Genomic DNA, 23,717 nt, shown 5'->3' on the forward strand with positions numbered 1-23,717 from the left:
GGTGAGCCTCCTGTTGAAGTATGTACTAGTTAGTTGCCCCTAGCCCTCTGAAAAGCTTGCAAGTGGCAACGGCGTTCACAAAATAGTAGCAGCTGTCTAACAGAGCTGAGTCATGTTGACCTCCGCGTCTGACGGTCTGTACACAACACGGGAATATGTGGACACGTTGAAATCGAACAACCACAGGCATAGGTCTCTGGATTCCGAGCAACACCAGCTTCCCATTCAGCAGCGACGACTACGTTCCACCACATTACATAGCCACAGGATGCATAACACACAATCAGAGACGTATCCTGCGTGTCTTATTTGACACTCTGATTAACACACAATAGTGCTGACTGATGGTGTAATCCGGCTTCGGTTACAGTTGGTCCCCTGTTGGTTCATCCCATATTTTAGGATGGGCAAATGTTTAATTCATCCCAAATGCACATGGCTTAAGTGACATCCAACAGCTTGAATTGTAAACTCAGATGATCGCTAGCTTGAGATTCGTCAAAGGGGTAGCTGACACACATGCCAAACCCAAAACTTCAACCTGGGTTGCCGAGCAGCTAATCCTCATCCATCGAGTCTGCATCGTTCTCCTCGTCCTCCTCCTCATCCTCCTCTTCCTCCTCTCCCTCGTCCGAATCAGAGCTGCTGTCGTCCGCAGCGACACCCACAAGTTTGTCTTCAACAAAGTCGGCTTCAGGCTTGCTGGCCATCTTGCTGCCGAAAGCTTTGCGCACAGAGGCGTTGGTGCTTGTGTCCCAGATGTGCATGGTGCCTTTGCTTCCCGCTACTGCAAGTCGGAACGCCACGTCGACGTCAGGCGCGAAAGTTGCCGAGAAGACACGGCCAACGTCAAGGTTGCGCGACACTACCATCTGGGGGCCGGTGGGCGTTATGTTCCATAATTTGACGGTTTTGTCGGTGGAGCCGGTAGCCATGAAGCCGGGAATTTGGCTATTCACGTCAAACGACGAGAGAGACTCGTCGTGAGCTTGCAGAGTCCACAGAGGCTTGCTCTCTGACGGGCTTGAGGGCGTGTTCCGGGCGTCGTGGTAGTGAATGATACCGTTTTCGGTCGAGGCGAAAAAGCAGTTCGGATCATGCGGATCCCACCTGACGTTCTCGACATCGCTCTCAACACCCCATCGATGCACCTTGGCGTCAGGGGCTCGCATATCTGCCGCGACTATTGTTCGATCGTAACTGCCACTCAATAATACGGTCGACTCTACCGTGTGCCATGCAAGCGAACAAACCTTGTCGGTATGGTAAGAGTAAGACTTGGCACACTTGGTTGTGTTCAAGTCCCACAGCTTGACGGTCTTGTCAGCTGAGGCGGATGCCAGGAGGTTTCTGTGTTTCCGGTTGGCAGCCAGGGACAAAACTGCATCAACATGGTACTCGTCGTTAGCCTTCTTCGACTTCTTCTTCTTTTTTTTTCTTCTCATCCTCAGGATTGCCTCCCTGGCCCAGGATGGCGTTAGGATACATGCAGTCCACTGTGTCGAGATCCCAGATTTCGATATCGGGATCCATTGTGCCTATCGCTACGAAGTTGGCGGCTGAGCTCTGCTGCTCAACGGTCTGTTTGCCAACAGCGACGTCCAACCACTCAACGCAGAGCGGGATGGCAGGAAGCATGATGTCGTGATGCACGTAGAGGTTATCTGCTTCGTCTTCGTACACGTAGACCTCAAGGTGCGCCAGCTCATCCTCGACCTTGGCGGCTAATAAGAGGTTATCCGTTGCCAGGATTTGGAGGTCCTCTCGGTCCTCATCTTCGTCGTCTTGACCGTCGGGTATCGTGATGTACGGGTCTTCCTTATTGGATTCGTAATACGCCAAAGACTTGACGTTGCCGAACATGTCCATCTTCTGTCCCTCCGGCTGGTCCTCGTCGTCTTCATCGTAATGCTCGAGGTCGTACTCTTTTAGGTCGTCGTCATTAACATCGACTCTGCGATGCTGATTAGCAGAAACTCGATCACTTGACTGGCACTTATTACATACGGTTCTGAGTCCTCCTCCATGGCGCTTTCTTTAGCTGCACTCTTTGTGCTGGCGCCACCCTCTCCCTGGACCATTGTGCCGCTGTCTTGCTCCTCCTGGGCCTCTTCCAGTTCTTCATTTGCGTCGTTCAATTGTAGCTTCGCAAGCTCAGCGATGCGCTCGAACTCGGCCTCGTCGAAGGTGTACTTCTTGGGGAACGGCGCCGCGAAGCCGCGCGGCACCCAAGACGCTGTTGTGATCATGGAAGACATGGTAGGCGGTCGCTACTTCCCAAGGCAACAGGATATATTCGGCTCAGAAGTCGAGACAGTTCTGTTGCTGCAGCCTTTTGGTAGAAGAATCACAGATCCTGAGCTGAATGCCCCGCCGAAATTCCATAACTCTCTGAACTTCCAAATTTTTGAAATTTAGCGGGGCTTATCTTATCTGCGATGCCTATCCGTACGTCGAATCGAAGTACCTACGGAGATGCATCAAATGTGTATTTCCAAGCTTGATGTTAGGGGTGCCTGCTGTATAATCGGGACTTGTAAATGCGGTGTCTACATGCACACAATTATATCAATATTTATTTCATTACCAACTTCATACTACAATGCACCGAGTATCTGGAAGAAGGGCATGAAATGATTTAGTACATTCAATTGGCTTTGAGTTGCACCACCAATCAGGACCCCGGCACCTAGGTAGCCATAGTTAGATCCAACACTGCTCAGCCAGCGTCCCTCAGGTACCTCCGTACCGGAGTTACGTTACTGTTTTCTTCCCATATTGCTGGCGGCTTTCAGTGGATCCCATCATTCATCAACATCGCAATACCTACTCGAGGCCATGGACCGCGACTCACGAGACTTCAGTCCTAAGCGACGGAAGGTCGACTTCAACCCGCTCAGGTCCGACGATAGATACTCATCACTCCCTAAACGACCCCATCGATTCGCAAACGACGGCAATAATGGCTCCTCAACTCCACGGAGGAACTTCGCCGCAACGCCACGGCAGGAGGAGTTCGACAACCAGAAGGAGCCGCTGGTGAGCGCCGAGGATGAGACAGCACTTGACCGAGATTGGTACCTTGGTGACGAGAATGGCCACACCTTTGGCGATGAGTCGCACGATCCGTTCGGTAGCTATGACGCGACATGGGTTGACCAGCGCCAGCGCGAGGAAGCCCTTGTCGAGAAGAAGTCGGGGCAAATGCGTCACATGAATGCACGGCAGATGCAGAAGCAGAAGGATGTCGATGCTTGGGAGACGAACCGAATGCTTACCTCCGGTGTAGCCCAACGACGGGGGCTCGACGACGACTTTGCCGACGACGAAGAAGGCACAAGAGTCCACTTGCTGGTCCATGATCTGAAGCCGCCGTTTCTCGATGGCCGAACCGTATTCACGAAACAGTTGGAGCCCGTACCGGCTGTGAAGGATTATCAGAGTGATATGGCCGTCTTTAGTCGCAAAGGCAGCCGTGCCGTGAAAGATAGGAGGCAGCAAAGGGAGCGCCAGCGGCAGGCTCAGGAGGCCACAAACTTAGCAGGCACGAATCTTGGTAATATCATGGGCGTCAAAGAGGACGAAGGGGACAGCGCACTGCCTATCGCAGCTGAAGAAGAGGCCAAGCCGGCCGGGAACAAGTTCAGCGAACACCTGAAGAAGAACGAGGGAGCGAGTGATTTCAGCCAGAGCAAGACGCTCAGAGAGCAACGCGAGTTCCTGCCTGCCTTTGCGGTGCGGGAAGACCTACTTCGCGTCATCCGCGATAATCAAGTCGTGATCGTGGTAGGTGAGACCGGTTCGGGCAAGACGACACAGCTTACGCAATTCCTTTACGAAGATGGGTACGGAAGTCTAGGCTTGATCGGATGTACCCAGCCTAGGCGAGTCGCCGCTATGAGTGTGGCCAAGCGAGTGGCCGAAGAAAATGGAGGTGACGCTAGGGAGTCTCGTTGGCTATGCCATTCGATTCGAGGATTGCACAAGCAAGGATACCGTGATCAAGTATATGACTGACGGTGTTTTGCTTCGAGAGTCCTTGAATGAACAGGACCTTGATCGCTACTCCTGTGTGATCATGGACGAGGCACACGAGAGAGCTCTGAACACCGACGTCTTGATGGGCTTATTCAAGAAAATCCTACGGCGGCGGCGTGATCTGAAGCTCATCGTCACTTCTGCCACGATGAATTCTAAGCGGTTTTCCGAGTTCTTTGGGGAGCACCGGAGTTCTTCATCCCTGGGCGAACTTTCCCAGTCGATGTCATGTTTCATCGGTCACCGGTCGAAGATTACGTTGATCAGGCTGTGCAGCAAGTTCTGGCCATCCACGTTTCCATGCGGGCTGGAGATATCCTGGTCTTCATGACTGGCCAAGAAGATATCGAGTGCACTTGCGAGTTGGTCAGAGAACGACTCAACGCGCTGAATGATCCACCGAAGCTCAGTATCCTGCCTATCTACAGTCAAATGCCCGCAGATTTGCAGGCCAAAATCTTCGATAGGGCAGATCCTGGCGTGCGGAAGTGCATCGTCGCCACCAACATTGCGGAAACTAGTTTGACAGTCGATGGTATCATGTATGTCGTCGACAGCGGTTATTCGAAACTCAAGGTATATAACCCACGCATGGGTATGGACGCCCTCCAGATCACTCCCATTTCCCAGGCCAATGCCGGTCAACGTGCGGGTCGTGCGGGCCGTACCGGACCTGGAAAGGCATTCCGGCTGTTCACCGAGAAGGCATACAAGGATGAGCTCTACATCGCGACCATCCCTGAGATCCAAAGAACGAACCTGAGCAATACAGTACTGCTTTTGAAGTCACTCGGGGTCAGGGACCTCCTCGACTTCGACTTCATGGATCCTCCGCCTCAAGAAGTCATCACCACTTCCCTATTTGATCTCTGGGCTCTTGGGGCACTGGACAATATAGGTGAATTGACAGACCTTGGTGCTAAGATGAACGCCTTTCCAATGGACCCGCCTCTGGCCAAGCTCTTGATCATGTCCGAACAATACGGCTGCAGCGAGGAGATGGTGACTATTGTATCTATGCTTTCGGTCCCCAATGTCTTCTACCGGCCAAAGGAACGCCAGGAAGAGTCGGATGCTGCTCGCGAGAAGTTCTTCGTCCCAGAGTCGGATCACCTGACCTATCTTCACGTCTATTCGCAGTGGAAATCCAATGGTTACTCGGATGGTTGGTCTACCCGCCACTTCCTTCATCCGAAATCTCTCCACCGTGCTAGGGAAATCCGGACCCAGCTATTAGACATCATGAAAATGCAGAAGATGGAAATGGTCAGTTGTGGCACTGACTGGGACGTAATACGAAAGTGCATCTGCTCAGGTTACTACCATCAAGCGGCCAAGGTGAAAGGAATTGGAGAGTTCATCAATCTGCGTACTTCAGTTACTGTGCAGCTGCACCCAACGAGTGCATTGTACGGCCTAGGCTTCTTACCCGACTATGTCGTGTACCACGAGCTTATCTTGACATCCAAGGAGTATATGTCTACCGTCACTTCGGTAGACCCCCATTGGCTCGCCGAGCTCGGCGGCGTCTTTTACTCGGTGAAGGAGAAAGGTTACTCTGCACGAGAGAAGCGCATAACCGAGACAGAGTTCAACCGGAAGATGGAGATCGAGGCAAAGATGGCCGAGGACAAGCTGAGAGAGGAAGAGAGGATACGCAACGAAGAGGAAGGTTCCAAGCGCGTTAAGCCGGCTGTATCTGAGAAAGCTGGCAAAAAGATTGTCACCTCGGGTGCTGTGAAAAAACCCGCCATCAAACGGAAGGCACACGGATTCTAGCGGAGATGGCGCCGTCACATCTCCAATTACTGTCTTGATGTGAGCCGGTTTCTAGCTCGGCATGCCAGTCATCTTGAAACGACTTACATTAAACCCAATATATATCATGACCACTAACGTCGGATTGAGAAAGATCCTGTCTCTCAAGTGCCCGGGTCTGGGTTGGGGCTGGGAACTGTTCAGGGCGCACACCAGCGTATCCGGAAAGTAGGGAACTCGGTGGTTCCTCCCCTCACGCCAAGAAGCTTCCCCATAAAGATGGCAGACAAGCCCCATTGGTATCGTTGGGTGGGAGGTGATGATACGGCCAATGAACAGGGGTCTTTCGCCATAACGATTCCCACGATGCAAGAAAATACGGGGCTGTCTAAGACTGGAGGCTGACACTCGAGTCACGCTTGATACCTACATTGGAATCATCCGACGACGAGCTACCTGCTGACCTTGGATATGCAAGACTAGTTCTGACCCGGCATCTGTCATTTAGTCCCACACGATCTGTGTTGAGGGGGGATTTTCTTGTATATATTACACCGTCAACTTCAATCTTACAGACATCGACAGGCAATAGCATAGAACGGTCCAAGGTTTCTCGAGGCGTCATTGCTTACTGAATTTTTCTTCATTGTGCAAATCCGTGGCGTAAGCGGCACGTCAAGAAGGTCCTGGTTATCGACATCAACCTTGCAGAACTTAGTTTTGGGTTCGGAAACTCTGCATACCATCCTCCATCCCTCGCCTCAGTTCATTGCTGTACGACTTCAACTCTGCAGGAAAAGCGCGGGAAGTTGGGAAGGAAATGGAGACCCGCGTCGCAGCGCTGCACACTACGAAATGCAGAGGCAAAAGGGAGAAACTGCCAAGATTCTTCATAGCTAGCCATGACCAAAATGACGAACAACTTCATGAACCACTAATACGACAAAATAAACCATATTTATCGAGTATTAGCTTGACGGACCAACACAGAGTTGGCCACCATAGCGAGAGCATGACTGGAATGCTAATGCCAACAAACAGCATGCTTGTCAAGCTCCCGGACGTCTCTACGTCAGCCTCGTCACATGTCAGGCCGGGCCTAGAAAACCCGTCCGTCGTCATGTCCAAAGTGCCCCGGCCATCTTTACACCCTTCTTGCGATGCTTGTCGCCGAATCATGGCCTCCTCTTCGTCGTCCAGGAAGCGGCTGCAGCCGCGACAGCAGCCGCGGCCCAAGACGGTCGCCCAGCCGCCCTGGCAGCCTTGTAGGAGGTGCGGGAAGTCGTACGTGCAGCTGCCCCTCGAGCTCTGCAATGAGTGTGACAAGAAGCGGTACTGTGCCGCGCCGCCGCAGAGGATCCGCCTGGACGACAAGAGGCCGCTGCTCGGGGCCGAGCCTCTGGTGTTTCCGGCATCCCCACCACCATATAAGCTGAATTGGGGCTCAACGAGGTTGGAAAAACGAGGGAAAAGGGAAACAAAGACTCTACCGAGCATTGAGTCAGTTGTCGGGACTCCCGTTGTGGAGAGGCAGTCAAGTTTGAAAACAGCCGGTACAAGCAACGACCAGCACAGTTCCGATAGTGCCGTAAGAGAAAGCAGGACCAATGCAGCAGAAGGGAGTGTTGGTGAAGCTTCCATACCCCAGACGCTCTCATCACCTCGGCCCAGCATACGGCGGAAACCAGTCGCGGCCCCGATAAAGAAGGATGGCGGGCCTGTCTATGAACTGCCTGCCGAAGTAGTACTGACACCACTCGAGCAAGCAAACCGACGCCGAAGTATGAGTCAGGATAATCGTCCCCTACTGGCTCTGCAACAGGCGCAACAGCAGCAGAAGCGATTACCAGCAGCAGCAGCGGGAGTAGCAGTAGCAGCAGAAACGAGTTCACCGCCGACGACGCCGCCACGGCCGCGGACCTACCTGCTGGCCCAACCGACCCGGAATCCGCACGCCAGCTTCGCGCAACGCGTGGTGCGGGACGCCGGCGGCCCGCTGAACGCAGAGCGGCAGCGGGTGCTGGAGCAGGAGTTGGGCCGGGCGCAGGCGGAGCTCGAATGCTCACGGCGCACGGTGCGCAACCTCAACGAGGAACTGTCGCGCATGGGGCTTCGCCAGTTCCGGGAGGATACCCGCCGGCTGCAGGAGCATAATCTCAGCACGAGGACGATGGCCCAGGGCGGCGCCGAGGCCACGGATGAGCGACGGCGGCGCCTGGAGATCGGTCATCATCAGCAGCGGCGGCGGCAGCGACAACAGCCACAGCAGGATTTGGACCTGGAAGTGCTCTTGGGAAAAGGAGAGAGGAATCCGGAGTCGCTGTCCCGGGTATATAGCCAGCTCTGCGGACGGTGCCAGGGTGCTGTCCAGGACTTTATTGAGTCTTGAATCGAGAGTTAGGAACACAACAAATAGGCTGCTGAGACGAGAATTTGTTCGATCTCGTTGCAAGTGGTTGGGTAGACCACAACTTTCGTCACTCAGTGACTTATGTCTGTTGTAGGTTTCTACTGGTGCATGGTAATCTGAAAATTAATACAGTAATTGTGAGAATTGGTATTGGTGGGCGCAGGATGCATGTAGGTTTGGAATATACGAGTTACCCCTATTTGGCCTCGAATAGGGGTTGCTCGCATATTCGATCAGACCACCAGTTCGGTCAACCCCAAATTTTGGTACGAGGTCTGGGGTGACTTTCCTGGACGTTATTACGGTTTCTCAGCCGCTCACTCATCTTGGGACCGCCGAAAATGTTGTGGTGTCCAATGGCTGTGTTTTGAAATAGAAGAGAGCCTAATATCAGTAGCAATGGGTTGACTCTGACCTTACCAAACTCTCACAAGTCCATCCCAGCCGCAGACAAGCAAGTACCACAAGAGTAGTCCACGGCATTGGCCAATGAAAACATATTTCCTTATTCACAACGATTCAACAAACTACGTCGACAATAACGAACTACGGGGAGGTAGGCAGTTGCCATATATATCCTCCCTTAGTTCCTCAAGGCCCTGTGCCGCCTGGCGGGCGCAGTGCCGGTGAAGGTCGACCCGATCTCGCCCCACTTCATCTTGGAGAAGACGACGGTCGGGTCGGGCTCGGCGGCGAGGATGGCGTCGGGCTTGTCCTCGTCGCGGGAGCAGGGGCCCGCGCCGTCCTGGCTGCCGTCGAGCCAGACCATGGCGCCCTCGGCGTCCCACCAGATGGACATGGCCAGCACCATGCCGCGCGCCATGGCGTCGCCCATGCCGCGCAGCGCGCCCAGGTCCGCGAAGCGCGCCGCCCCCGTCGCGGCGCAGAACTCGTCGGTGATGCTGTCGACGGCGGGCGTCCCGGCCTTGGCCACCGTCTCCGACTTGATCACGACGCCGTCCTGCACGTACAGCCGCTCGATCTCGAGCAGCTGGCCGTCCGCGCCCGCGGGAAACTGCGTCACCACGGTGAAGGGCCGCGTCGTGTCCACAGTGAAGTCGCCGCCGCGGCCGTAGTACGCGGGCTGGTCCAATCGGTAGTTGTTCCAGCCGCAGCCGTTCTTGTCGCACACGCCTCGGCCTGGCACTCGGCCCCCTCGCACAGGTACAGGGCCGTCTGGTTGCACGTGTGCGGCGCGATCTGCGTGGCGCGCGAGTTGGCCTCCCAGATGTCCATCTCGTTGCAGCAGACGCCCTTGGCCTCGACGTTGCCCTAGAGCGGGAGGAGTTAGTTAGGTGTTGGAGGAGTAAGGAAGTGGTGGGTGACTACTTACAATACCGTTCTGGAAAGGCGTAACATAGCACTGAGCGTCGCAATACCCGGTACCCCAGTAGGCACCGCCGGGGTTCAAGTCGCTCTTCCCGCCCGCCGCCTCCATCTCGGAGAGGTAGAGGGCGCCGTTCATGCCGCAGGGCAACTTGGAGACGTCGACGTCGAAAGCGTACTCGCCGCCGGCGAACTTGGTCATCTCGTAGGCCTGCTCGGTCTCGTCCAGCAGGTAGACGCGGGGCGACTTGGCCTGCCCGTCGACGAGCAGGGTCAGGGTGAGGGCGTCGGCGGCCGTGGCGACGCCGACGGTGCTGTAGTCGGACACGCCCTCCATGACGCAGGCCTCGGCGCAGGCCTCGACCGTCGGGCACGCCGTGGCGTTGGGCCCGCTGCCCCAGTCGCCGCAGCCGCTGCCGTCGGCCTGGTGCACCCAGTGCGACGAGGAGTCCAGCACGATGTAGTTGGTCGCCTCGGTGCAGCCGCCGGCCACGGTGCACCGGTACGTCGTCAGCTTGGGGTGCGTCTCGGTGCCCACCGGTTTCTGCGCGGCGGCGAGGCCGGCCAGGAGCGCCGGGAGGGTCAAGTTGCGAGCCATGGGGACGCTCTGAATGTTAAATTATCGATTGAACAGCGGACGGCGAGTCGCTGGGAGACTGTAAAGAGGCGATGAACGACACGCTTATTGAGCCAGCCAGCCAACTTCTCTCTGTGACAGGCAGCTTTCTTTATACACATGGCCATGCATTCTCGCCCCCTCGATGAGATACGGCTGATAGTTTCTCTCTTCCACGAGCTCTTCTCCACAGCCAGCCACGCATGCATGAGATGAGAAATTCCGTTGTTTGTCCCCAGATTTGACCCCAACTCTGGCCACGATACGACTATTCTCTCGCCATGGCTGTCCAGATAGCGTAAAGACGCCCGCGTCGCCAAGCCTATGCACCGCGCCGGTTCTCTTTTTCGGTTGTATGGAAGTAGACGCGCCGTAGCCAAAGCGGATAGCGGAGTGGGTGGACGGGCCGGCGGGTAGAGAACAAAGGATAATCAGCTTTCATGCTGGCCTGGCAATGCGTACGCATGGGGATGGGGTTGGCTTGGCATGACATTGCGCCGTGTCGTTTGATCGCTCTCTTGCTCTTCGTCCACCCTTCTCTCCTTCTCATTAAACTATACATCATCATGTCATACTAGTAGGCAACGGCCTGTCCTGTGCGTCATTCCGTGTCCGTCCTCATGCTGAATTTGGAACGCTATGCTATTCTGCAATGGTCAGTGGTGCCGGCCCTTGCAGATCACTGCCGTGTCGGTTGATTCAGATATATTGCAACCTAAGAGTATAGCTTGGTTAGATTTCGCCGTCCCGGGACGAATTGTGACGTCTTGGCATTTTATGGGTTCATCTGTTTGTCCGACGCAGTGGCTTCTACAACCTTTTTGTCGCCGCACCCGGCATGAGAGCAGGCAGCTTGGCAGACATCTTGTGTTTCCATCACCGAGGTCCTGCACTGGCGCCCAGCTGCATCGCACAGCCAATACCCAGAAGATCACTGCCTGAATTGTGACTTTTCAATCTCCAAGTTTCGTCTTGCTATCGTGAAGATGCTGCAATCGTGCATTACGCCCCTCGTCCACCAATCCAGTATAGGCCGGAAAAGATGGATCAGGTGGCGAGCAGGTAGTGCACAAGTATATGGCGTCCACCTGACTGTTTATAGCCGACGACACGTACGAACGCGCTCTGAGTACCCAACAACGGGGAAGATGACAGAATCCATGAAGAGAAATGTGTATATTTCAAGGCCATACACGCCCTGTAACATTATACAAAACCAAGCCGCTTGCGTTTGAAGTAGACCATTACCCGAAGAGTGATAGGAGAAGCGCCGAATGATAGCCGGATCATGGCGCAGTTTTGTTTTAAACGTGTCGACCACCCAAGACTATGCATGTGAGTGGCGTGAATGAAGCCATCACACATTACCGCTTTTCCTTCTCCTGTTTCAACAGAAGATCTCGCATAGCCGCCCGCGTATTTCTGCTTCCTCCCAATTTGGGCCCTCTAAGGACGTCCTCGTCCTTCTTGGCACCTGGTTTGGCAGCCGGCGCCGGCGCTTTCCTCCTCCTCTGCCTCTGCGCCATAGCGTCCATGAACTCTCTCCTAAACTCTTCAGCGATGCGATCATCGGCGGCGGCAGTATCCTCCGCCGAGGTACTGGCTACCGGGGCTTTCGGTGTCTCATACATATCGACTTTGATGAAAACGAGGTTAGCTTTGGAAGTGGTCTGTGTCGCACAAGGGAGGGGAGACCACTCACGTCTGTTTTCTCGCATCAACTCCTCCACGAGCTGATCCCGTTTAATGGCATCGCTATCCCTTCTGTTCCGCGGCCTCCATGGCTTGCCATCGCGACCCAAGCGGACCTTCTTGGGTGGGCCGGCCGGCTCTTCATCTTCGACCTTGCCGCCCTCGAGTTGCCTTCTTGCTCGTTCCGTCATGTTGGCGTTCCAGTTGCGCACTTCGTCGCCGAGGTCGACTTCCAAGAGTTTGCCTTGCATGGCGATGTGGCCTTCTGGTTTGGGCACTGCATGCGTACTGCTATTCGCATGGTCAAGTGACCGAGACTGGGCGGCCGAGGGCGGGTGCGGCGAAGTAGGCGCATGTCGTTTCGCTAATTGGGCTGCTATATAATCCTCCCTTGCTCCATCAGTACCTGTAGAGGGAGGCCATGGAAGGCGCGAAAGAGGCGCGACTTACATATGCTTGTTCACGAGCTCGCCCACATGGCCGGTCTGGGCCGAGAAGCGCTTGCTCATGCCGCCGGCCGATACGTCTACGGCCGCCTTCTGCTCCTCCTCGCGGATCATGAGACTCAGATCGTCCTCGAACGAAGTGGACACGTCGTTTCCTTGGGCATCGTTGGGCGCGAACCCAACTCCTCGTAGACGTGACTTTCGCGCATTGCGCCGGCGAAGGAGCTCAGCAACCGAAACGCCCTCCTCGTCAGCGGCGACTTGCTCCTCGGACTGTGTCGATTCGGTCGGCCGTTCTATCGCGAGTGGGGCCGAGGTCCCATCTACTCGATTCGAGTCGTTGCTTTGGCTGACCACGGTAGTCGGTGTTTGTACATCACCATCGTCTGTCGCTCGTTGCCTGTAATGACCCTTGCGCTTTTTGCCACGGAACAGGACCTGGGGTTCGGGTGTCACTTCGGAGGCCGCTTCGGGGTTCATAATGTGTTTATACGAAAGCAAATAGCCTGGTAGTGTAAGGCGTCGTGCTTGGATAGACCTCTTCGTCGATGTTGTTGATAGATGGATCAGTTGATGGTTGATTGAGGGATGATGTACTCCGTACGTAACGCGATTGACTTCTGTTCTCGGTCGCGGCGTTCAATTATGATTGGCCGAGGATTCCCCGCCGTTCGTGCTACCCCGGCCAGCCAGTGTTAGTGCAAGTGGTACCTAAAGTCTGTACGTTGAGGTACCGGTAGTTGCTACCAGACCTGTTGCTACCTGTAACAGCAAGCTCAGCTCCTGCTGCTCCAGTGAAAAGGCCCCAGTCCAGGTCTGTGGAATTGCAACGCAAGCCAGCAGCGAATCTGGACCTCTCTCAGCTTCCCATCCTGTCCATCATCTTGAACAGACGAAACACCCGACTAAGTAGAAACAGACAGAAAACAGCCATGGCCAAAAGAGTAAGGAACAAGTCTCTCTCCGCAGACAGTCGCCCAATGCAACCACTATTGATCACCTCTTGATCAATAGGTCTATTTCCTCGTGCACGGTCAAGTGCAAGGTCGGTATCTCTTCCTCTCATGTCTCTGACGTCACCTGACCAATTCCTTCATAATCGCAGGAGTCGGCTTTCGTTACTACACCCAGAAGAAGGCGACGGCTATGGGCATCACTGGATGGTGTCGGAACACGGATAACCAGAAGGTATACCACGAGTTTTTAGTTTTTTTTATATCAACGTAAGGGATATTTTGGCTTACATGTTCCACCCCATGCTATTAGGTCGAGGGAGAAGCACAAGGAGAGGAGAGCACCCTCAAGCAGTTCCTCAAGGACATCAACCAAGGACCATCACACTCCAAGGTCATGAAGGTTGATCAAGAGGATCGCGATGTCCAGGAGGGCGAGTCACAGTTTGAGGTCCGACAGTAAATTTGGGGTGTCGACATGTTCATCATTAGGAAGCTCACCACGGCACAACTATTGAGCCGCCTGATACGATGAATGAAATACCCGTCAATCCATATTGCTTATGTTTTGAACAGTGTATCCATGAAGACATGTCTATATAAGCGAATCAGCCGCGGCAGTTTCTGCTCGCAGCCCAGATCATACCCCTTATTCCATTAAAATAGCTCTAGCAGATGAGTGCAGCAAAGCTGGCCATTTCCCCAACAAAGGTGGAATATCAAGCCGTGCAACGGCAAGTGCAAACAAATAGGCGCCCGTACCTTATCGAAATATCCCTGCGCAGTGATTTCCATGCAAAAAGACCGAGTGAAAACATGATGATGTGCCTAGCCAGGTAGTGAAGCCCAAAAACAACGCCATACAACCTTCCCTTTTATAACGCCTGAGCCTTCCGGTCTTCATGATATCAAATTGTGTCTATTTGACACACGACCATTATCCTTGAAGTAAGATCTGCAACTTCAAATGTAACGTATAACCTAAAGACCGATCATGGTCTATAGTGCAAATGAGAAAGCTCAAGGCTCTCCATATCGGCTCCAAGCTGTGACTGAGATTGCGGCCCGCGAATTGGCCACATCGTAACGGCGTTCGACAAAGCCCGAATCAACACAGTTGATTGTCGTGGTCGAGAGAGACCCATGCTCCGAGAAACACTGGCTCTGAGTTCGGCCAGTTTCCCAAACATGTATCTGACGGGCAGCTGCCGCCGTGCAATACATGTCGATGCTTTCTTTGTTTTGAATGGTGAGTCAAAATGAGGTCAGCACAAGAATCACCGTATCTCAAGCTGGAACGGCTTAAACCTGCCACCAATAGTAGCACAGCGAGGACATTTCCGCCTGGCCCCCTGTTCCTCCATAAGCACATTCACACATTCCCTGCATAAACCGCAGATACATTCGGTGCATGCATACGACTCCTTAAGCCTGGATGCTCTCTGGCAAGCAGCACAGTAGATGTGGACATCTTGTGCTGAGTAACTTGGCGACGAGTCGGACAGCCCAGCAGCCCCGATGTGGAAGTTGTCTCCCGCCTCTCCGCTCTCCACAGAAGGAAACGGCTCAGGCACCTCTTGAGCAAAGGACGGTGGGGTAAGGGCTTGTTGAAGAGGCGAGGCCTGATAACCTGGAAAGCTCTGCTGTGGGAAGGGGGGTAGAGAGGTTTGGTGGATGGAGATGGGGGATTGAGGTACCTGAGACGTTAGGAGAGCAGGATCAATACGTCGATAGAGACTTACAGGAGTCCTGTCGTCCTCTATGTCTTCCGTAGCGGACGCAGCGGCATCAATCAAGTTCTCCCACCGCTTCCCATAATCCGCGGTGGGTTCGACCGAGTGTGCCTTGCGATCTATGCCTCCCACTACTCCCAACTTCGACCGCTCATCGTTCTGAATCCTCCTGAGCCAGTCGGAAGCCGTCCCGCGCGATTTCTGCTTCTTATGACGCTTGGTGACAGACTGTTTCCTCGGCCGGTTAGGGCCAAGGGATCTGTGCAGAGGAGGGAGGGTTGAGGAGCGGCCGGGCGGGGAGTTGGATAAAATTGAGGGGAGAAGATCCATCTGCTGCCTGGCAGAGGAATTCAAGCTAGGAAAAGAATCACTTGGATGGTCAACCTGGATAGGAGGCAACTCAATGGTAGTCCTCGGTATCCTCCGGGCATCATTGTCAGAGTGCCAATCCTGTAATGAGGGATCAATCAGATGGCTATCTGCCGAGACGTGAGGCGTATTGTATACTTCACCGGAATCCCAATCCGGCTCTAACTTGTGCATCTGCCCCAGCTGCGCCAGAGCGGCCGCTGCGTTCGCAGTTGGCAGCAGGCCATTGCTATAGTCTTCTGCACGCCTCGGAGTCTCGGGGGCAGTATTTGGGTCGTCGTGAGAATAGCTGATTCGGGGGTCGAGCGGGTACCCTCTGATCGGGTCGCCTGATCCCGGGGCGCTTCCCGGCGTTCTATTGTTGTTGTTATGCTGTGGCTGCGAGCTTCCCGCTGATTGATTTTGGGGGAACTGAGAACGGTCTTGGGGTGGGGTATTGACCATGAGATTGAAGCTTTCCTCGGTCGCTGGGAGCTTAGAGATGTAGTGTTCTGGGTGCGCCCTTCGAATATGTTCCTGCATTGACCGGAACCGTTTCTCCTACAATTGCACAGCGTTCCAGTTAGATCCGGGGTGAATGAGAACCACATGGCATAGATCCATCGCGGGAAGGTGGGCAGCTTGTACTTGCACCGTCTCCGACACAGCCGCCACCCCAGGGCAAGAGAAAAGGAGGCCGAGGAGCTACTTACACCGAGGCAACGCTTGCGACAGCTCGAGCCATCTTGGTTTCGCAGCGGGCAAACGACCTCATTTGTGGAATCGGCAATGGAGAAGGACGACGTGAGAGACGATCGAGGCGGCATCTTGCACTTTGGCTCTAGGTGAGGGCAACCCCACCATGCGCTTTCAGAGTTCCTTTCCGTTCGTCGAGAGTGGCAGGCGGGTCGATTGCTATTGAGCTATTGATGGAGGGGTCCCTTCTGGCGATGGTTGATAGTTGATTGACCCGTTATCAGATTGCTAAGGTTGCGATAGGTCGCGATAAGAGGTGCAGCAGGTGGGATGTGGATGTCGAGGAACGATCAATTGACAGCAGTAGCAGCAACAACAACGACAGCTTGGGCCCAGGTATCGTGAAGGTTTCGCATTGGGTGTTGAGCCCTGGTTTCCGAGTCTTGGAGCTGAACTGACTGGAGGTTGAGGTACAGTAGCTTTGAGCTTGCCTTATCGAAAGGTGCAGTGGGTGTTACAAGAAACGTTTGGGATGGAATGAGAAGTTGGGATGGGACTGGAGGGTAGGTGAGGTGAGGTGTTGGCTGCTGGTGTGGGTGTGGGAGGATTGAGGGGACGGGGGAGGGGGCCCTAAGACGGTAGAAGGGCGAACTAGCTCTCTCTCACTCTCACTCTCTCACTCTCTCACTCTCACTTCTCACTTCTCACTTTCCGGGGGGTAGGCTGGTTTAGAGGGAAGGGCCCGGAGCAGTAAGACGTCAATGTAACCGACCAGTTTAGTGGTTCAATGATCGAATCGAAACCAAATGATTGCAGGCAAGTGTGGTGTAAGTGTGCAAGTAAGTAGCAGGTACTAAACCTAGGCAAGTTATGGCATGTATGCACGTCTGGTACGTACGAAAGGGTTGGGTCACCGAAAACAGCCTTTGATCCAGCTGCTGGAATTGGGGCGCTGGATCCAGACTGACTGGAGTGCGAGCGTGAGGCGTGAGAGAAACCTGATCCAAGGCTTATTAGGTTGATTAAACAGTCCACTACGCTACCTTCCATCCGTCTCTTCTGTTATTTGGTCCCAGGGCAGTAGGTTACCTAGGTAGTAGTATCTGGCATGGAAGCAGCTAACTAGAACGAACGTAGGAAGGAAGCAAGGTAGCTCAGTAATAGGTCCTACTTTGGTCCCGTCGACAGGTTTAACCATGCCGGGCCTGTTACGTGAACTCGCAGCCGTACCACGCGCATACTCATATATACCCTGGCCTGCCTATAGACTTGCTTGGGCTGGGCTGGGGGTCTCTGGGTCTTTGGGAGGATACTGCGCCAGAGCTGGGTTTATTTGATTTTCTATTGTAATGTTTCTCTTTTTTTCTTCGCAGGCACCAACCATTGGCCCCTCAATTGGTCAATCCTGGGCTGATAAATGCATTACATACAAGCTGCTGTGGGAATTCACCAGTCTGACTCGATCGATGATCGGCTGGGCGGCGCGCAATGGCTGTTTTTGGGGGGCGGGGAGTGTTTCTAGGAGTGGAGGAGGATTCTACTTGTAAAGCTTGAAGTCCAGAGCTCTCAGGTCAGGGAGCTCTTCGACATGGCTTCTCCAGCCAATCCGGAAGCTCTGTCTGAGCCCATGTTTGATACGGGCGCATCGATTCCGCTGCAAGTACCACCGAGAGCTTTCCCCTTGGGAGTGTCGGGCTTTGGAGATCCAACCGCTCACAATAGCTTGTTTCCCAGCTGGAGCTCACAAGAAAGAAAGGTAGATAGATGCAGGTTTCGATCAAAAGCCGTCACGCTTATCTTGCAGGTCCTTGTTTGTACCAGTGGAAGGGATCCTGCAGACTACCGACTACATGCACTCCCTCACTTGCATAGGTACATATGGATGCTTGCTTCTTTATATGGCTGCTGCTGCTGCTTATACGCCGTGGAAGGGCGTGTCGACGGGTCTTTCTCCATTCTGGCCCAAACCGCCACTATTGTCACCACACTGTGAAGCGCTCGCATTGGCTCAACTGAAGCTGAGGTGAGGAACGGTGGTGAGGGGGGTGCCCTGATGCCAGGCGCAAAAAAAGAGGCTTACAAGTACGAAACTGAAAAAAGGGCGGCGGGGCACGCACAGAGAGAATCTGTTTACAGGCATTCATTACGGACTTATCCCAGTCACTCGGATCATGCCTTTCCTTCCTTGGCTCGTGGTTAATGATAATGCGTTTACATGGCCGCTTCACATGTCCGGCAACCCTGGACTTCCGGTCCACAACATCGCTCCATAGTTGTGCCATCTCTCGAGAGCAGTGCCAACTCGTTTGCGACGACAGCTACTAACTAGTCAGGTGGACTTTCCGATCTGATAGTGGTGGACTTGTCGTCTCGGCGACCGACCGCTTACGACCCGATCACTGACTGAGGCTGCTGGCTTGCTCAGGAGACCAAGATAGAGGAAGCAATGAACTCTGAGCTAGACGTAGACGACTACACCGGCTGACCAAGGTGATTTGGGCAATGGCGCCGTGCAGGAACGACTGGACTGGACTCAAGAGTCAAGACACACACTACCACGACCACTACATGTAGGCGCTTGTGTGGGTAGGGGCCCCAGCAGTGTGGAAATCGAAGAGAACGCAAGTCAGATAAAGATGCCGCGATGTTCTCCGTCCCTGGATTGCTTGACTTCGGGGCTCGGCTCCATTGCTATGTAATCAAGCTCTATTTAATGCTACGAATCTTGCAATTGGGGCTGCAGCTAATTCCGGCAACACGTACTTGAGTCATGTCTTCGGGGAGAGTGATCGATCAAATATACCAGTTATATTTGGCGACGTACTGGCAGCCCGTGACGAGTATATACTCGCATTTCGCCAGCCAAACCTTGGTCCAACAACTCCAGCTCTTGACTCCCTTCCAATTCAACATGGAATCAAGTTGGACATATGCATAGGTACATCCCTACTTTGATTCGCAATCAGTGTAATACCTATATTTACAACTAATAAACTACCTAACCTACTTGTACTTTACCTACTTGAACCCGCCAAACAACATGAACCCATGCTTCCCAACGGGCGTCCACTCCGACGGTGGGTCACATGTTTCTAGTACCTTAACTACTGCAAGTGCTACTCCTCAAGTGCTCTCCAGTCCCTCTCTGGCTTGAAGACCGCTGCTGGCCACTTCCAGCACCGCTTTTCAACCAAATCCTGGGGGCTTCTTGTATATTTCTTTTCTGCCGTTCTAGCACAGCTTGGCAATCTCTTAGGTAGCGTAGATGGGGTTCAAAACAGCAACTATGGAGCATTGGGTAGGTAGATTTGAAGTTGGAAGAACTGAGCCGAGGTGTAACCTACTTTAGTGAGAGAGCTCTGCGATAAAGCTTGCTTGAATGGGCGATAAAGCTCTCTCTTTTGCAACTGCGGGATTGGCCACTGCCGAATCCACTCCCATTCTGCCGGTGGGCTTTGTCTCCTCACTTTAGCATGTACCCGAGTAAGGTATCTTTTTCAGGGTCCAAGAGGATCAATTCAGATTTGATAATGAAAATCTTCAATGGCCCCCCTCCATGCCCAATACAGGCCTTTCTTCCAGAAGTTTTCTTGTCGATAGCACCGGTAGCTGGCATCTTGTAGCATTTGCCAATAACGTGGTCCAGGCCGCCTTTTTCTACTATGTATGTATGTAGGATAACTGGCTGTGTGTCCTTGTATTTGTTGAAAAAGGACTGTATGAGAAAAGAAGGAAAGAAACTAGCTTCCTCGAGTGAACCAAGTGATTTAAATCTCTCCGACCCATAATGGCATCTGGGTAAACCTTGTATAGTGCCTGTGGTATAGTGGCCTGTCCGGCATTCCAGGTTTAAACTCTGATTCAAGTTGAAGAATACACAGGCAGAGCGGTGAGTTGACAAGTTGAAGTTATAGGGTAAAATCAAAGTTTGTCTGCTGCAGCTGAGTATATCCACATGACACATGCCATATTACCCAGCCAGGCATGGAATCGTCCAAGGTGGAAACGAGTTGCAGATATACGAATCTGTGAGCATTCGGTCAGCGTGGTAGGTCCTAAGAGGCGGGGGTTTAAAGCCTTGGGTTTCGCATATATCTACCGGGCCTATCTCGTGTCATACATACAGGTCCTTGGTGTCTAAGCGCATACCAATTCATCCCTTCTGAACATGCGCTCACTACATGGGGCACATAAGGCCTTCCTAAACCTTGATGTGCCTTCATCCCGTACTGAACCATGCTGTAGCGTGCTGCCACATCAGATTGGTTGCTCACAGAATCAATATATATAATATTATATTGTCTTGGCGCGAGAACTGTTCACGGCAACAGCCAAGATCAAGGAAACGGAGAAGCAATGGCGCAGTCGAATATGCCCTCGCGCTGTGTGATATATCCAATAATGTACCACATCCAACAATTTGAACCCGAACACGTTTAGGACAAGTCGGCTTTCGAATTTGTGCAGTAAGGTGACTGTGCTAGCTGCCCACTGCTGCTCACTGCTGCTTCACACCTACCCACTCAGAAGCCAACTCCCATGATGGAACTAATAGTCAAAGCAGTGTAGAGTCAAAACTGTATATAATTATTCGGACCCCAGAAGGATGTCATCTCGTAGCCTTGATCATTACATAGCCCTCGTTGGCCGGGGGTTCCTGAAAACTCTAGCCCGTCCGCTCCCGTACTTCCTGGGTGGTCAGATTCACTGCGAGGGGCACCCGTAATTCGCCAAATGCACGGGTTCGTCGAGGTCTCCAGTGGTAAGTTGCCTTCTATCCATCCAGTATGAGGCTCTATGAAGCGGCAGATGAAGTGACTGGTTCTCGTGTAAAACGCTTGACGAAGAGCCCATACCATCATCAAATACATTACCAAAGTCTGCGGTCTCGATCTCCACATATCCCCCGTCTACACATCTTGTATCAGGGATGGATGAAACGACTTCACGCGCTTTGAGGTGTTCAGTCATTGGCGTTGGCGGGATAACATCAGCCTCGCGTTCAATCCTTGCGATAAATTCCGCCATGCTTTCTTGAGACTGATCTGATCTGGCCTGACTCCTGGTTGGAAAGGACCGTTTACCTACTAGGCGGTCAACATCGTATGATGGCATCGGACTCAGCCTCGATATAGTAGTGTCAGCAGTCAAGGAAGGAGTGGGAGGTTTGGGTGAAGGAGTAACCCAGGAGGCAGACTGCAATGGTGCTATCCCATATTGGGATGAGCCCTCGGTCAACATATCATGACCTGTCTCGCTCGGAGCCTTCGGACCTATGATTCCATGTATAGTATCATGCTGTGCCATCACTCGAGCAGCAGCAGATAATTCCTCATCGGTGGGGTAGTACCTTGTATCTGGCCCGGTTGGGAAAGGTTTCTGCTCCGCACCACTCAGGCGAGGCCGTAGCACGTTATGCGGTAGTGGCGGTGGGGGCATCAGGTCTCTAGATGTGATAGATAATCTATCATCGTTGTCGAGTCCTGCCACACAAGCTGCATGGTGGTTGACAGCTTCGTCAAGACGACTGTAACATTGGGAACCCCGTCGCTCGTCTGGCTTTTCTTGGGTGGCACGCTCATCCCGCAGCTTTATCTTCGCAGATTCCGCAGTATCTTTCCTGACGTCTCCAGCCGTTGTTGAACGGAGATGCTGACGCTTTCTCTCAGGGTCACAGGTGGAGCCAGAATCAACTCCAGATAGCCGGGGCTTAGAAGGAGGATCTTGGCCTGCCTGGCTGTGGTCCACTCGCCAGGCTGGTGGGTAGAGTATCTCGAGACGATGTTGTATCTCGTGTCTTCCCAGATCATATTCAGAAGCTATGTCTTCATTTCCGCAACTTTCAGTCCCATTTTGGTCTCCGTCAGTGATTGGTTTCGAATTCGGGCTGACGTAGTCTTTATCGTATGTAGCAATGCCAGTGCCACGAAAAATTCCAGAATCTACCAGGGCTCTTCGAACTGTTTCTGGGGTTGTTGTTCGACGATCGTGTGTCCCGGACGAAGCTTGTGAGATGGACCCATTTGTTCGTAATGGTGATCTTGGTGGACTCGTAGACCAGGAAATGTTTGTAGTTGGTCTGCTATCTCTGCTTGATATTGCTCGATGGTGGTCGTCTTGAGATCTCCTATCCCCCTCAATGTCGTGAACTGAGGCTTCGGAATCTCGATACCGTTGCAACACCTGCTCGCCCAAGATATGTTCTCGGCTTACACTGGGCTCAGATTGAGAAGACTTAGATGCATTGTAGCGTCGAGTTGACGAAGCGGATCTCTCCTGGAGTCTTCGCGAAGTTTCTTGATCGAGTCCACCTTGGTGGCCAATTTCACCCGGAGCTTCGGCTGGTAGAAAGAATGAAGAAACTTCCTTCATCTCTCTTTGTTGATTCTCAAGTTCTGGAGCCGTCTCTCAGACAGGGGTTTCGGTTTTGTACTACCCTTTCGGCCCTGAAGAAAATTCATGTCTGAGAAAACAAGATCTTGAACTAGTTATGGTCAGCAATGTGCAATGCTTGCACTTTTCCGGTGTGGTCATACCCGGTTTCTTATTCGCCTCACGGCCATTCTGGAAAATGCCAGGCTTGATGGGCTGCTGAACCTAAATCGTCAGTGATCAAGAAGAGGGATGCTGAAGAATTGACAAACCGTGATGCGATCATTAAGGACTGCTTTCGAGGCCCAATTACTCATGACGTTCTTACTAGACGTCAATGCTCTCTTTTTGTCTTCCTTTTTGCGCTTACTTGATTTGGGCAGTGGCCGATCTTCAACGGATTTCTTGCTGCGGTGCTTGTCCTTCTTGTGCTCATATTTATCATCCCGTGTCTTATTCCGTGGCTTCTTTGACCTGTAAGCTTGTATAGGAGAAGCTGGTTCGTCAGAACTGGAGCCGTCGACAGCCACTTCCGACCTCCTCGACAATTCGGCAGGTGCCGGCCCATGAAATGCACTCGCATGATGAGAAGCGTTGTAACGATCCTTTGAAGATACTATCCGGTTCTTGCGTACGCTGAGTATAGAGCTGTCGGACAGGGCTCGCTTGTGGGAGTTTGGCGAGCACACAAAGCCTTGCGGAGGACTGCGAAGGCGGGTACCTGCTTCGAGGGGAGAACCTCGCGGTCTCGGACGAGCAGAGCTGCGAGTATCGCGTGGCAGGGATCTGAACTGTCTTTGTTCGTGAAGGCCGTGAGTCTGGTGGGTATTGATTGGTCCTACGTGGTCCTCGGATACCGTGGGGTAGTTTTGGTTTGCAATTGTGGACTGGGCGAGCCAGTTTTGGACCATGTCATTACCGGTTCGTTGGCCCGAAGCCCGGCTCAAGTTGCCCAGATCCAAGTTTGTGATACCTTTGTCATGATGGCGATGGTTCTTTCGGTGCCCACGGTTGGATCTGTATGCTGGGTCCTTGTCGGCGGGTTCGTGCCCCTGGCGATGTGGGTGAGACTTCTTTCTGGCGGCAAGCCGAGGCGAGTTTTTGGTATCCATTGACTGGGTCCATGTAAATTGAAACCGAGGACATCCTAACAGCATGGACCTGACGCCTCCTTCAAGTCGCGTGCAGTGGTTGTCGTGCCGTCATGTGGGAGAATCACATACATATGCATGTGTGAAGCTATGAATAGAATCGGAGGTGGTTGTCGAGTTGAGCAAGCATGCCTGCAGCTGCCGTTGTCCACTTCCAACGTCCTGTCAAGTCCCCACA

At 53.2% G+C, this 23,717-nt stretch overlaps 8 protein-coding genes across 8 annotated transcripts; 3 read left to right on the forward strand and 5 right to left on the reverse strand.

The window, feature by feature from the left end:
* Window positions 1-557: 557 nt before the first annotated feature.
* Window positions 558-2,258, reverse strand: PG994_010704 (WD40-repeat-containing domain protein; the record flags this gene model as incomplete). The annotated part of the gene is made up of 3 exons (XM_066862113.1): window positions 558-1,397; window positions 1,420-1,954; window positions 2,008-2,258. 3 exons carry the CDS (start codon window positions 2,256-2,258, stop codon window positions 558-560), a joined length of 1,626 nt encoding a protein of 541 aa, XP_066711223.1.
* Window positions 2,259-2,838: 580 nt separating this feature from the next.
* PG994_010705 (uncharacterized protein) lies at window positions 2,839-5,817 on the forward strand (the record flags this gene model as incomplete). The annotated part of the gene is made up of 3 exons (XM_066862114.1): window positions 2,839-3,934; window positions 4,035-4,229; window positions 4,259-5,817. 3 exons carry the CDS (start codon window positions 2,839-2,841, stop codon window positions 5,815-5,817), a joined length of 2,850 nt encoding a protein of 949 aa, XP_066711224.1.
* A 1,156-nt stretch (window positions 5,818-6,973) lies between these two features.
* Window positions 6,974-8,185, forward strand: PG994_010706 (uncharacterized protein; the record flags this gene model as incomplete). Its single annotated transcript, XM_066862115.1, has 1 exon — window positions 6,974-8,185. The coding sequence occupies one exon, from the start codon at window positions 6,974-6,976 to the stop codon at window positions 8,183-8,185; it is 1,212 nt and encodes a 403-aa protein (XP_066711225.1).
* Window positions 8,186-8,789: 604 nt separating this feature from the next.
* Window positions 8,790-10,130, reverse strand: PG994_010707 (endoglucanase EG-1; the record flags this gene model as incomplete). Its single annotated transcript, XM_066862116.1, has 2 exons — window positions 8,790-9,478; window positions 9,536-10,130. The coding sequence occupies 2 exons, from the start codon at window positions 10,128-10,130 to the stop codon at window positions 8,790-8,792; spliced, it is 1,284 nt and encodes a 427-aa protein (XP_066711226.1).
* A 1,382-nt stretch (window positions 10,131-11,512) lies between these two features.
* PG994_010708 (uncharacterized protein) lies at window positions 11,513-12,766 on the reverse strand (the record flags this gene model as incomplete). The annotated part of the gene is made up of 3 exons (XM_066862117.1): window positions 11,513-11,784; window positions 11,851-12,230; window positions 12,291-12,766. 3 exons carry the CDS (start codon window positions 12,764-12,766, stop codon window positions 11,513-11,515), a joined length of 1,128 nt encoding a protein of 375 aa, XP_066711227.1.
* Window positions 12,767-13,218: 452 nt separating this feature from the next.
* PG994_010709 (uncharacterized protein) lies at window positions 13,219-13,702 on the forward strand (the record flags this gene model as incomplete). Its single annotated transcript, XM_066862118.1, has 4 exons — window positions 13,219-13,230; window positions 13,301-13,331; window positions 13,392-13,474; window positions 13,553-13,702. The coding sequence occupies 4 exons, from the start codon at window positions 13,219-13,221 to the stop codon at window positions 13,700-13,702; spliced, it is 276 nt and encodes a 91-aa protein (XP_066711228.1).
* Window positions 13,703-14,516: 814 nt separating this feature from the next.
* Window positions 14,517-16,147, reverse strand: PG994_010710 (uncharacterized protein; the record flags this gene model as incomplete). Its single annotated transcript, XM_066862119.1, has 3 exons — window positions 14,517-14,936; window positions 14,982-15,881; window positions 16,034-16,147. 3 exons carry the CDS (start codon window positions 16,145-16,147, stop codon window positions 14,517-14,519), a joined length of 1,434 nt encoding a protein of 477 aa, XP_066711229.1.
* Window positions 16,148-20,720: 4,573 nt separating this feature from the next.
* On the reverse strand, window positions 20,721-23,500 carry PG994_010711 (uncharacterized protein; the record flags this gene model as incomplete). Its single annotated transcript, XM_066862120.1, has 4 exons — window positions 20,721-22,411; window positions 22,453-22,500; window positions 22,553-22,613; window positions 22,661-23,500. 4 exons carry the CDS (start codon window positions 23,498-23,500, stop codon window positions 20,721-20,723), a joined length of 2,640 nt encoding a protein of 879 aa, XP_066711230.1.
* Window positions 23,501-23,717: the final 217 nt, after the last annotated feature.

The sequence above is a fragment of the Apiospora phragmitis genome (genome assembly GCF_038363925.1).
Source record: "Apiospora phragmitis strain CBS 135458 chromosome Unknown utg000010l:1.0-9815664.0:1.0-9183399.0, whole genome shotgun sequence".
NCBI classification, from domain to species: domain Eukaryota; kingdom Fungi; phylum Ascomycota; class Sordariomycetes; order Amphisphaeriales; family Apiosporaceae; genus Apiospora; species Apiospora phragmitis.